This window comes from Panthera onca, chromosome E2 (genome assembly GCF_046562875.1).
Source record: "Panthera onca isolate mPanOnc1 chromosome E2, mPanOnc1 haplotype 2, whole genome shotgun sequence".
NCBI classification, from domain to species: domain Eukaryota; kingdom Metazoa; phylum Chordata; class Mammalia; order Carnivora; family Felidae; genus Panthera; species Panthera onca.
Window position 1 is genome coordinate 61,078,799 of NC_138353.1, and position 11,787 is coordinate 61,090,585.

The 11,787-nt window shown below is 62.4% G+C and overlaps 2 protein-coding genes and 1 long non-coding RNA gene across 10 annotated transcripts in view; 2 read left to right on the forward strand and 1 right to left on the reverse strand.

The window, feature by feature from the left end:
• The window catches only part of CDK10 (cyclin dependent kinase 10), a 24,984-nt gene extending 19,375 nt beyond the window's left edge, over nt 1–5,609 (forward strand). For 5 of the 6 annotated variants that reach the window (XM_078439184.2, XM_078439186.2, XM_078439182.2 and 2 more), the window contains 10 exons: nt 971–1,073; nt 1,213–1,294; nt 1,384–1,451; nt 2,628–2,680; nt 2,843–2,912; nt 3,434–3,493; nt 3,842–3,965; nt 4,057–4,196; nt 4,525–4,577; nt 4,937–5,609. In XM_078439184.2, the coding sequence (XP_078295310.1) occupies nt 971–1,073; nt 1,213–1,294; nt 1,384–1,451; nt 2,628–2,680; nt 2,843–2,912; nt 3,434–3,493; nt 3,842–3,965; nt 4,057–4,196; nt 4,525–4,577; nt 4,937–5,034 (851 nt within the window). In that variant the 3' untranslated portion in view covers nt 5,035–5,609. The remainder of the gene's footprint in view (nt 1–970; nt 1,074–1,212; nt 1,295–1,383; nt 1,452–2,627; nt 2,681–2,842; nt 2,913–3,433; nt 3,494–3,841; nt 3,966–4,056; nt 4,197–4,524; nt 4,578–4,936) is intronic. The other variant, XM_078439183.2, reaches the window with a different exon arrangement.
• SPATA2L (spermatogenesis associated 2 like) lies at nt 5,567–9,775 on the reverse strand. 3 transcript variants are annotated; one of them, XM_060649911.3, is made up of 3 exons: nt 9,706–9,775; nt 9,156–9,459; nt 5,567–7,637 (listed from the first exon to the last, which is right to left on the reverse strand). In XM_060649911.3, the coding sequence occupies exons 2-3, from the start codon at nt 9,456–9,458 to the stop codon at nt 6,693–6,695; spliced, it is 1,248 nt and encodes a 415-aa protein (XP_060505894.1). In that variant the 5' UTR covers nt 9,459; nt 9,706–9,775; the 3' UTR covers nt 5,567–6,692. The 3 variants fall into 3 exon arrangements, with proteins under 3 accessions (XP_060505894.1, XP_060505893.1, XP_060505892.3); XM_060649910.3 differs by having other exon boundaries at nt 9,692–9,771; XM_060649909.3 differs by lacking the exon at nt 9,706–9,775 and having other exon boundaries at nt 9,156–9,685.
• A 111-nt stretch (nt 9,776–9,886) lies between these two features.
• Nucleotides 9,887–11,134, forward strand: LOC144614656 (uncharacterized). The gene is made up of 2 exons (XR_013552615.2): nt 9,887–10,072; nt 10,533–11,134. It is a non-coding gene; the product is annotated as an uncharacterized LOC144614656 (long non-coding RNA).
• The last annotated feature ends 653 nt before the right edge of the window (nt 11,135–11,787 follow it).

Consider the following 11,787-nt stretch of genomic DNA (forward strand, 5'->3'; position numbering starts at 1 on the left):
AGGTTTGGTCCCAGGGGTCCTTCTTTGCAGGGCTGGGGGTTGCTGAGGCCAGGTCTGGTCCCAGGGGTCCTTGTGTGCAGGGGTGGGGGTTGCTGAGTTGCAGTTCTGGTTGCAGGGGTGGGGGTTGCTGAGGCCAGGTCTGGTTACAGGGGTCCTTGTCTACAAGGGTGGGTGTTCCTGATTTGCAGGTCTAGTTTCAAGGGTCCCTGTCTCCGGCGGGGGGGGGGGGTGGGGGGGGTGGGGGTGGTTTGCTGATATGCAGGTCTGGTTGCAGGGGTCTTTGTCTCAAGGGGGTGGGGTTGCTGAGGTCATGTCTGGTTGCTTGGGTCCTTGTCTGCAGGGCTTGTGGTTGCTGAGTTGCAGGTCTGGTTGCAGGGGTCCTTGTGTGCGGGGGGTGGGGGTTGCTGATTTGCAGGTCTGGTTGCAGGGGTCTTTGTCTCCAGGGGGTGGGGTTGCTGAGGTCATGTCTGGTTGCTTGGGTCCTTGTCTTCAGGGCTTGTGGTTGCTGAGTTGCAGGTCTGGTTGCATGGGTGGGGGTTACTGAGTTGCAGTTCTGGTCGCAAGGGTCCTTGTGTGCAGGGGTGGGGGTTGCTGAGTTGCAGATCTGGTCGCAGGGGTCCTTGTGTGCGGGGGTGGGGGTTGCTGAGTTGCAGGTCTGGTCGCAGGGGTCCTTGTGTGCAGGGGTGGGGGTTGCTGAGTTGCAGGTCTGGTCGCAGGGGTCCTTGTGTGCGGGGGTGGGGGTTGCTGAGTTGCAGGTCTGGTCGCAGGGGTCCTTGTGTGCGGGGGTGGGGGTTGCTGAGTTGCAGGTCTGGTCGCAGGGGTCCTTGTGTGCGGGGGTGGGGGTTGCTGAGTTGCAGGTCTGGTCGCAGGGGTCCTTGTGTGCGGGGGTGGGGGTTGCTGAGTTGCAGGTCTGGTCGCAGGGGTCCTTGTGTGCGGGGGTGGGGTTGCTGAGTTGCAGGTTTGCCTGCAGGGGTCCCCATCAGCAGCCTTCGGGAGATCACACTGCTTCTTCGCCTTCGCCATCCGAATATCGTGGAGCTGAAGGAGGTGGTTGTTGGGAACCACCTGGAGAGGTACGCAGTCTGCTGAGCCCGCCCTGCCCGTCCCCTCCCTGTGCTTTCCCCAAGCACAGTTCGTCCTTCCCGCAGTCGGGGAGGGTCCTGTGGCCTAGGAGGACGTGCGAGCCTCCGTGTGTTTCCCCTTTCCTTCCAGCATCTTTCTGGTGATGGGTTATTGTGAGCAAGACCTGGCCAGCCTTCTGGAGAACATGCCGACACCGTTCTCGGAGGCCCAGGTGTGAGGCTGGGGGCCGCGGAGCAGGTGCACGTCCACATTTGCGCCAAACGTGTATCACCTTAACTGATGCCTTCTGCCTTTGTGTAGGTCAAGTGCATTGTCCTTCAAGTGCTCCGAGGACTTCAGTACCTGCACCAGAACTTCATCATCCACAGGTAGGAGGGGCCTCAGGTGGTGAGGGATGGCATCATCGGGGCGGGGCGGGGGGTGCCGAAGCGACAAATGTGCCCTCATGACGCAGGGGAAAGGTGACCTGGCTTCGGTGCATTTCTCTAACTGTTCCTTGGGGCAGGATCCAGGCCCAAACAGCACCTGCTTTCCACCTGGGGGACTGACTGTGTGGACAGATCCCTCCTGGAGCCTCGTTACGCACGAGAAAATGCTACGACTGGAAGAGGATGGAGTGGGGGATCTTCCAGGCCCACAGCAGTGGTTTCTTGTATCTTGGAGCAGCCGGTGCAGCCCTGGGTGGGGATGGGCACGGGAGGAAGTTAGGCCTGGGCTTGCTGCCTGGCTCTGCCACTTCCTGAGGAAGTTACTGAGAGCTCTGCTACTCCAGCTGCCGGATGGCCTTCTGCTGCCCACCTTCCCTGTTTTTAAAAAGTTCTGGGACGCCTGGGTGGCTCAAGCAGTTAAGCTTCTGACTCTTGGTTTCAGCTCAAGTCATGATCTCACAGCTTATGGGATCAAGCCCCACATCAGCCTTGGCACTGATGGTGCAGAGCCTGCTTGGGATTCTTGATTTCCTTTGTCTCTGTCCCTCCCCTGCACATGCTCTCTCCCTCCCTCCCTCCCTCTCTCTTTCCCTCTCTCTCTCTAAGATAAATATTTAAAATAAATAAGAAGCACCTGGGTGGCTCAGTCAGTTAAGCGGCTGACTTTGGCTCAGGTCACGATCTCATGGTTAGTGAGTCTGAGCCCCTGGTCGGGCTCTGTGCTGAGATCTCAGATCTTCTGTCTCCCTCTCCCCTCTCTCTGCCCCTTCCCTGCTCATGTGCACATGCTTTCTTTCTCTCTCTCAAAAATAAATAAACATTACAAAATTTTTTTTTAATTTCAAATTAACAAATAATAAAAAGTTTTAAACGGGGGTGCCCAGAAAGCTCAAATGGGCTCAGTCGGGAGAGCGTGTGACTCTTGATCTCAGGGTTGTACGTTCAATCCACACATTGGGTGTGGAGATTACTAAAAATAAGTAAACTTTAAAAAGTTCCAACAGAGGATGTGGAGGAAAAGTGTTTTGAGTGTGCCTGTGACATACAATTAGGAGGCAACGTAATTACCCCATGGAACTCACTTCCCTGGGAACTAGTGATCACTTTCTGTCACAGGGACCTGAAGGTTTCCAACCTGCTCATGACTGACAAAGGCTGTGTGAAGACAGGTGGGTGCAGGGCGCTGGCTCTGTGGGAGGTGTGGCCACTTGGGCAGGGGAGCAGGTCAGTCCTCACAAGCACCCTGAAGGCTGAGGGCTGGCTCCCACACAGCAGCTCGTTAGCCCTCCCCCGGTGACCCTTGTCCCCTCGTCTTTCTGCCTTTGTCGCAGCGGATTTTGGCCTGGCACGGGCCTATGGCATCCCAGTGAAGCCGATGACCCCCAAGGTGGTGACGCTCTGGTGAGTCTGTCGGGACGAGGTGTCCCTGGTGGAGGGAAGTGTGGGGGCGCTGATCAGGCCAAAGCTGCAGAAGGACCCTGAGGGTCTCGAAGCCCCAGAGGGCTGCACATACTCCTGGAGGCTGGGTCTAGGACACTTCCTGAGACAGCAAGATGACAGCAAGGCTGGTGAGACCGCCCTGCCCGAGGCAGCCGGACACCCAGCCTGATTCAGACAGAAGGGTGGGCGGCTGACGCAGCTTTCTGGAGTTGCTTCTCATGTTTTTAAGAAGCACAGCAGGGTTGTGGTTACAGAGAGGACGTGGAAATCGTACACCTTCTGCCATGTGTCAGCCAGCCCCCGCGTGGCATAGAGAATTCGCTGCTGCTCACAGGGGCTGTCCAGCAGCAGCTGCCGTGACCGCGCGTGCCGTCCACGTTTGCAGCACTGCGGGGAAGAGGGGGCCTGAGCTGGGGTTGGCCATCCGGTCGCCCAGGCCAGCTCTCAGGAAGGCTGACTGCAGAGTGCATTTCTCTTTGCAGGTACCGGGCCCCCGAACTGCTGTTGGGAACTACCACGCAGACCACCAGCATTGACATGTGGTGAGGGGTGAAGGCAGCTCCCAGAGCCTGGGGGAGAGGCCGGCAGGGGCCGGAGCAGGGCTGGGGTCTTTGCCAGCTCCTGGTGGGGAGAAACCTGGGATCCCAAGGGGAAGTGTGAGAACATAGCTTCTGCAGCAGAAAGGCCCGGCCCTCGCCACCCACAGAGGCCATCTGGCACTGGGTCACGTTCCGTGGTGACCTCCCGAGCTCCAGCCGGTCCTGACCCCAGCACGCGGGAGGCATGTGGGGCGGCACTTGCCCTCAGCGGCTCACGTCAAAGTGGCACTCGGCCGAGGTGTGTGGCCGCGGCGAGCCGGTGCGTGAAGTGAGGCCCGCTCTCCTCTGCAGGGCCGTGGGGTGCATCCTGGCCGAGCTGCTGGCTCACAAGCCCCTGCTCCCCGGCACTTCTGAGATCCACCAGGTGGACCTGATTGTACAGCTGCTGGGGACACCCAGTGAGAACATCTGGCCGGTGAGTGCCTGGCCTCTGCCCTCGTCACCCCCCGCCCAGGCCGGCTTCACCTGCCGCGAAGCCCTGCGGCTTCACCTCCCGCTTCCCGCAGGGTTTCTCCAGGCTGCCGCTGGTGGGCCAGTACAGCCTGCGCAAGCAGCCGTACAACAACCTGAAGCACAAGTTCCCGTGGCTGTCGGAGGCCGGCCTGCGCCTGCTGAACTTCCTCTTCATGTACGACCCCAAGAAAAGGTGCCGACCTCGCCTGCGGGCAGGAGTGGGGACACCTCACACCCGGGCCCTTTATAGGGGGATTTTCACAACACAGGCCACGCTGCCGCAGAGAAGCCCCGGACTCAGGCGCGGAGGGCCAGCCACTCAGTTTGGGCGGTCTCTGCCCACCCAGGTCACGGAGCCCGTTCTGAGTTTCCCATCTGTTTCTGGGCCCCAGTCCCCTACTTGCCACTCACCTCTTGTCGTTGGGACATTTGAACCAGAGGCCACGGAGCCGGGCAGGTGTGAGGGACACTAGCTTCAGTGGCATCTGGGGGTCCTGTTAACAGCAAGGCCTCCTCTCCAGGGCAACGGCCAGAGACGGCTTGGAAAGCTCCTACTTCAAGGAGAAGCCCCTGCGTGAGTCTCCCAGACCCCCACCCCCACCCCCACCAGGCTCCACAGGTGGCTTGGCTTGTGGCCCTTGTAGTCCAGGGTGGGGTGTTGGGGCACGGCCTCGCAGAGCTGCTGAAGCCCCTGAAGGGGTGGTGTGGTGGGCTCCGGGTGGAGCCCAGGTGGAGGGTGGGCCCTGGGCGGGCAGGGGCTGCCTGCTGAGGCCGGTGTGGGTGCTTGTTGGCCACACAAACTGTTCTCTGATGGGAGCAGAGGAAGACGCAACCCCAGGGCCCATCACAGATGCAGAGCGGGGTTCTCAGACCCGGAGCGCACTCTTCCCCCATCCCCCGCCCACCCGGCGCTGAACGGCTCTCTCCCTGCAGCCTGCGAGCCGGAGCTCATGCCCACCTTCCCCCACCACCGCAACAAGCGGGCTGTTCCGGCCACGTGTGAGGCCCAGAGCAAGCGCTGCAAGCCGTGACCGTGACTGGCGGGAGGCCTCTGCGGTCCGGGCTGACGACACTGCTAGGATCCGGCTCGCCCTTTGACTGACACTGACCAGCTGCTCCAGCTGACTGCACCCCCTTCTCCAGAAGAGCAGGGTGGGTGCACCCGAGAAGGGCCCGACACTCAGTCTGGGGACCCATGGCCACGCCCACAGTTGGCCCTCTACAGCCATGCAGAAGCTCAGGCCCTCACTTCCCCGGAACAAAGGGCCGCTGGGCCCCTCTCAGTGGGTGTTGCTAGCGTGGGATGGGCAGACCCCCCACATAGTTGCCTGCATCCCGTCCTGGGCCCCAGGGTCTGTCTGAGGCTCTGGTAAGCCCCCCCCCCCCCCCCCCCCCCCCCCGCCCCAGCGGCAGGGCTGGTGACACTCAGATGGGAAGGAGGGGTCCGGTGTGGGTCACATCCTGCCTGATGGACTGGGGTCTGGGCCCTGTCCCTGCCCCCACACTGAGGCCCAGACGGGAAGGGGCATGAGTGGGTGCTAACAGAAGCTCAGAGAGATGAAAGTTTTTCTAACAGACGTGAACAGGTTCAATGTCCTTTAATGAACTTTGGGTTCTAACTCATGACGTGAAGGTGGTTCTCTGAGTGCTGGGAAGGAGAGGTGGGACAGACAGACGGGCAGAGTGCCCAGTGAGGAGGGGCCAGCACAGAAACAGGCACCTGTCCCCTCCAGTCCTGTGGGTTAGTATGTTCTGGGACCCTTCCCCCCCCAGGAAAAGGGGTTCCGCCTGCCTGCGCCCTGAGAGTCTGTCTGAGCAGGTGGCTACTCAAGAGCCTGGCTCCCATCTTTACCACTGGGCCCAGGGCGAATGATCAGGTGGGAAGCCTGTGCAGCAGAGAGCCCCAGCAAGGTGGCTTGTGGGGTGCTGATTGCTCAGAAGCCCCATGTTCCACCTGGAAGCGAGTGGCACAGCCTGTCCGGGCCCCACTTGCTGCCTGCCTCCCTGCTCTCTGGACTCCTCGGGACCCTGCACACTCTGCCGTGAGATCGGATTGTTTCTCTTCCACGTGTGGGCCCAACTTCCCAGCCCAGCGATGACCAGGGCACGTGGGTTCGTCTCGGGCCAGCCCTCGGCTCGTTCCATCGGCAAGAGGCTAGGTCAGCCACGTACCTGGCAGAGCCCCTGGGCTGGTCACGGTGGTGCTCAGGGGCCCACGGTGTCACCTGCGGGCCTCCAAGGACACCCCTGTGAGGGAAATCTCCCTTGGGCGCTCAGAGGGAGGCAACGTGTCCTGAACCACAACTTACAGGGATAGGTCAAGAGCTACAGGCTGGGTGCTGGGCCCCTTCAGTGGGTTGGGGGAGGGGTGAAAGAGGAGGGAGAGGGCCCTTCATGGGAGTAGGCATGGTGGTGAGACGCTGACACAAGCTAGACTCCACCCAGCACGTTGGGACATAGTCCGGAACACTGGGAGCAGGGGGTAGGGAGCCGGCCAGCCCCAGGCAAGAGCTTTCCATGGAAGGCAGGAGCCCATCTCCTGCTTTGTGAGGCCTGGATCCCCCACCCTGCTGTGCCCAGGAGTCCCCGGGGGGCAGGGTGGCCAGGGCTCAGGCCTGAGGAGTGTTGAGGCTCAGAGAAGCACCACGGAAACTCTCTGGAAAGCACTTGACCCAGGGCCTGGCTGGGCCTAAGGTCGGGCCCCGGGCCCATCATAGAGGAGGGTGTCCACCTGTGCACGCTGCAGCCAGAGGCGCTGCTGGGTGTCACCGAGCAGCACACGAAGTGTGTGACCTAGACGGCAGGCAGGCAGGGTGGCACAGTGCGGGGCGTGCAGCTGGCGGCATGTGTCACAGCACAGGGTGGGCAGGGCACCGGGAGCCAGGCAGCCGTGTGCTTGGTAGCCGGGCGGTGGGGGGCTGGGCCCGTACCCACGCTGGGGGCTGACCCGCCCTGACCTCCCTGGGTCTCCGGGCCTGCTTAGCAGCTCTTGGCGCAGTGACAGGAAGGAGAAGGCGTCCGGCTCTGGCTCCGGCTCCTCCTTCAAGGCCCCGTACGGCGGGCTGCTGGCCTGCGGCAGCACCTCAGCCTCCCCTAGTGGCTCCCAGGCCCCTCCCCTGGCACCCCACAGTTTGGCGCTCTGTCCCCAGAGTGGAGGCCGGCAGGCCAGCTCTGGGGGAGGGGAGTCGGGGCCCGGCGAGGGCCCCCCGTACAGGCTGGCCTCCTCCGAGCCCTCGTCCTCCTGCAGGTCCCGGTATAGGTCCAGCTGCGTCTGGAACACGGTTGGGGAGCCCCGGGGGGGCAGAGGCGGCGGCTCCTCTTCCCGGGCCAGCCGCTGCTGCAGCCAGGCCACGCAGGAGGCCACGTCCGCGCTGGCCCGCCGGGCCTGCAGCAGCTCCTCCGCTGGCAGCACGCTGGTCCCCAGCTGGGCCAGCACCTCGCCCAGGATCTCGCACTCCAGCCGCAGGGCAAAGCAGCCCAGGGCTACCTGCACCAGCTGGCAGGCGGGTGGCAGGGCAGCCATCGTCAGGCGGTGGTTGTCCCTGGGCACGTAACCCATCTTCTGGAAGCTCTGGATGAGGAGGTCCTCCGAGAGGGCACCTTTCAGCACGTGCACGTAGCCCCCGGAGAAGGTCTGCGGAGGAGGGTCCCGGTCACCAGCAGCCCACACTCACCTCCATTCTGGCCTTGGCCGGCTCCAGGGGCCACCAGCCTCACCCCAGAAGCGGGGCAGTTTCGGGCTGTGCTAACACGCCCATGGGAGGAGCTTCTCAGCAATGCGTGCTAGGGCCCACCTCCCGAGACCCGCTTTAGTTGCTGGGGCCGGGGAGGGAAACAAATCTCACTTCCCTCGGGGTCTCCTCCACCTCCTGTCACCCCCGGGGCTTTGCTGAGATCTGGTCCTGCACAAATAGGGGTGCTTATCTGCCCTTCCGATCAGGTGGCCTCCCCAACACGTCCTGAACTCGCCTTTGCACTTGTCTTGGAGAGCCTTTCCCGTGAGACCGAGGCTTAGCCACGCGTTTTATCCAGCTGTGCTTGCCACCACGTGGGTGCACCACCTGTACTGTGGGGAGGCTCCACTGTGCAGCTGGGCGGAGAGCCCGGGAACGCCAGACAGGAAAGTGCCTCCCGGGTCGCATTTTTTGAGGATGACGGTCGTGTGGGTCTCCCGGTCCTAAAATTCTATCACTCTGGGATCCTGTCAGCATTCCTCTGCTTCTAGCTGAGGATGACACGTCCCGCAGACTGAGCACTACCGCGTGCAAGCATCGTACTCAGGGCTCACAACAGACCTGGGACTGGCTTATTCTTGTGTCCGCTTGACAGACGAGGAAACCGGTTCAGGGAGCTTAGGTAACCTGCACTAAGCCACACGGCCAAGAGGAAGTAGGACCAGACTGCAGCCAGGTCTGACCGACACTGAAGTAAGGGTGCCTCCCGCCCCGTTATCCGAATGGAAAAGCCCTTGAACTTCTGACCAGCAGGTGTCCCCATGAAGCAATAAAGCTCTAGAGCTCACCCTTTGAGAGAGGGGGGAGGGGCGGGGGAGACAGAAAAGCGGCCGCTGCCATGGCAACCGGCGGAGGTGGACTCGCCCACGTGCCCAATGACATCAGCACCTTCCTACTCTTCCAAATTAGCTTTGAGGGCCAAATGCCGGCCCCCTCAGCAGGCTGGCAGCTCACCTACAGGGGTCAGGCCAGCCCTGGACACAGCCTATGTACCTGAACGAGTGGTGGACTTAGTCCAGACCCCCAGGGTGTGCAGGGTCCCCAGCTCGTGCCTACTTCATAGGGGATACACCCGCCCAACACTCCTCTATAAATGGGATCATGGAGGGATTAGAGTGATCATGCAACCTCAAGTTCCTCTCGTGCACCTGTCCTAGGATTTGTGCTACAGGAGCCGCGGGGCCACTTTGGGGAGAGCAGTGATTCCAGTTTTGAGGAGCAAGGATTCCGCCCCGCCCGACCCAGAAGGCAGGCACCCAGGGTGGGTGGCCTCCACCCACACCATGTTTTCAGCCCTGCGAGTGTCCAGGGGGACCTTGGCCAAGAGCTGCCCCCAAGGCTTCCAGGTTCCCCCAGGGAACTCTGACCTCGGCACAGAGCATCCTGGGTAGGGGAGCCCTCTCGGCCCAGTGCCCTACCTTGATGGTGGTGAACTCCTTCCTCCAGGGTAGCAGGTACAGGTGCACGGCGGCCAACTCCAGCAGCTCGAAGGCGCGGGCCAGGCCGCGCAGCGCGGGGGCCAGGTCGGCGCGGCCCCACAGGCCGTCGGTGAGCAGCGCCAGCGCGTCGTCCTGCAGCGCCCCGTGCAGGTCGAAGTCTTCAACCAGGATCTGCCACAGCACCGCGCGCAGCGATGGGTCCCCGCACACGCCCGCGCGGCCGCGCCGCAGCTCACGCTCCAGGCACAGGCGGTAGTCCTCGGACAGCGAGCTGCTGCCCATTCTGGCGGGCGGGGGTCGCGTGTCAGGAACCAGAGACCTCTCCCCGCCAGTTGTGCGCCCCCCAGAGCCTCCACCCAGCATCCACATGGTCCCCCCCGCAGCCCGGCGACCTCGTCAGCTGAACGGACCCCAGGGCCTACAGCACCCCGCCAGCTGCGTCCCCGCTCCCGAACAGAGAGACCCCGCCTCGCCCACCAGGAAGTGCTGCGGGACCCCGCGAGCGACCGCACTACCTGCGGGTCCCCACCTCTCGGCTCGGAGCTCTTCCGCCGCCTGCGGCTCCGCCCATCGGCCTCAGCCGTGACGCTCGGGGCGGGGCCTGCTCGGGGCACAGCCCCCTCTGCTAACACGGGCGGGGCCGAGCCGGGGGGCGGGGCCTTGTGCCGCCCAGCTGAGCACCTGCACCGCGCACCTGTACGGCCAGCTGCCCCCTCGTCTCCCGTCTACCCACGGCGCCGCCGGGGCCGTTGGTGGCCGACCCTGGGCCGGGGCTCGGGCGGGCACACGAGGAACGGTGCGTCCCAGCAGCCGCTCCCTCTGAGCCAGGCGCTTGGAGCGCCGGCGCCCCTCGAGCGGCCCAGCTCCGGCCCAGCGCTCAACCAGCACACAAGGAGGTGAGCTTCGCCGTGGTTAGAACAGCAGCCTCGGGTGGGCGGGGCGGCCTCAGTTTCTCCGCGGGCTCACCTTCCTGGTGTGTGAGCGCGTCATCTGGGGGTCCCTGAGGCGGCGTGAAGGTCCCTTCCTGACTAGGCCAGCGTCGTTTCCAGGCCCCTGAGCCGAGGCCGGCGAAGCTCGGGTCTGATCCCGGCCACAACTCCCTGGGGACATTTTTTCTTGCTCTGCTTTGGGCTCCGCTCAGCGCTGAGGCCACTTGGGTGGACGAGGGATGGGAGAGATTTGATCCTTGGGAGTCCCAGCTCAGCGCAGGGAAGGTCTTCGGTAGACCTCCCTCCCTGGGCACCCTGCAGCTGGGTTTCTGGGCCCCTCGCCTCTCCAGGACACTTTTTTGCTGGCCCCGCCTGGGAAAACGTCTCTGAGTTTTCCCTCGGCAGTGCTCTGCAATATTGTTTTTAGATTCTTCAAATGGGACTTCTGGAAAAAACACGGTAATGAAGCGAGGGATCGATTTCCTTGAGCCATTTTGCCGGCCACCACCCAATGTGGAGGTATTTCACTTACTGCGTACTGAGCCCAACCGTAGGGCCACGCCATGCCTGAGGGGACAGGTAGCTTCTGGTCACCTTCTGCTTATGTGCAGAAGGGTTGAGTTTAAGCACTCTCTTCAGTTCACTGCTGAGTTCATAGTGGTCTTCGGATGCAAGGCCCCCCACGTTGCGTTCATCCAGGGCCACAGCCCCAATCCTAAAAGACGACCAGTGAGTGTGGTGAATGGGCGTCCTCAGTGCACCCTTGCACAGCCTGCAGGGCAGGACCTCCAGCTCTAAGTAGATGGTGTTCTGCCCTCTGCTTCTTCGAGTCTGCAGTCGGTGCTGTTTGGGATTCGTCTCTGTTGCTGTGTGCGACTCCAGGCACTCGCTCTGTGCTGCTCTAGGGCATGTGGCTCTTCTCAATGTGACACTAGAATCAGGGTGGGTCTTTGCAGCTGCTTCCACACAGACTGGAAGTGACTGTGTGGTTTCCCAGGTTGAGTCCTTAAAATACCTCGTTGTCTTGGAGTGTTCGCTCTTGGAATCCAGCCATCCGTGGGGTAGCTGGCGGCCACATGGAGAGACCTCTCATGGGGCTGAATGTCTCCCCGTATTCATGTCCACCTATAACCTGGGCACGTGAGCATATTTGGAAACAGGGTCTTTGCACGTGTCATCAAGTTGGGATGAAGTCATGCTAGCTTAGGATGGACCCTAGACCCACAACTGGCCTCTGGGGTGGTTGGGCCCAAACCACCTGCCTCAGTGGCACTCAGGTTGCCAGGGGACCCTCCTCCCCTGGCAGATGCTGCCTGAAGCATCTGGGCTGGGCTCCCTGCTTTCTCTTCTTCAGAGGTGACACCTGTCACAACTCAGGGCACCCGTGTGCATTTCCCACCTGTAGAATGAAGAGGTTTTCCTGACAGCCCTTCAGGCCAAGAGGTCCGGCCCCAGGTCCTGTCCAGTGATGATGTCTGACTCTGCCCTGCCCGGCCCCCTAGGCCCTGCAGAGCGTGTCCTGTCCTAGAGGGTGCAGCCCTAGGGGGATCCCTCTTCTGCTCCCCCCTCCCCCCGCCCAGGGCCTGGGGTGGTAGAGCTCAGTGGGCTCTGTGACAGTCTGGCTCTTGCTGGTCAGCAGGGAAGGTGGTCGCCCTGCTTGGGCCTCCACACGACCAGTGGGA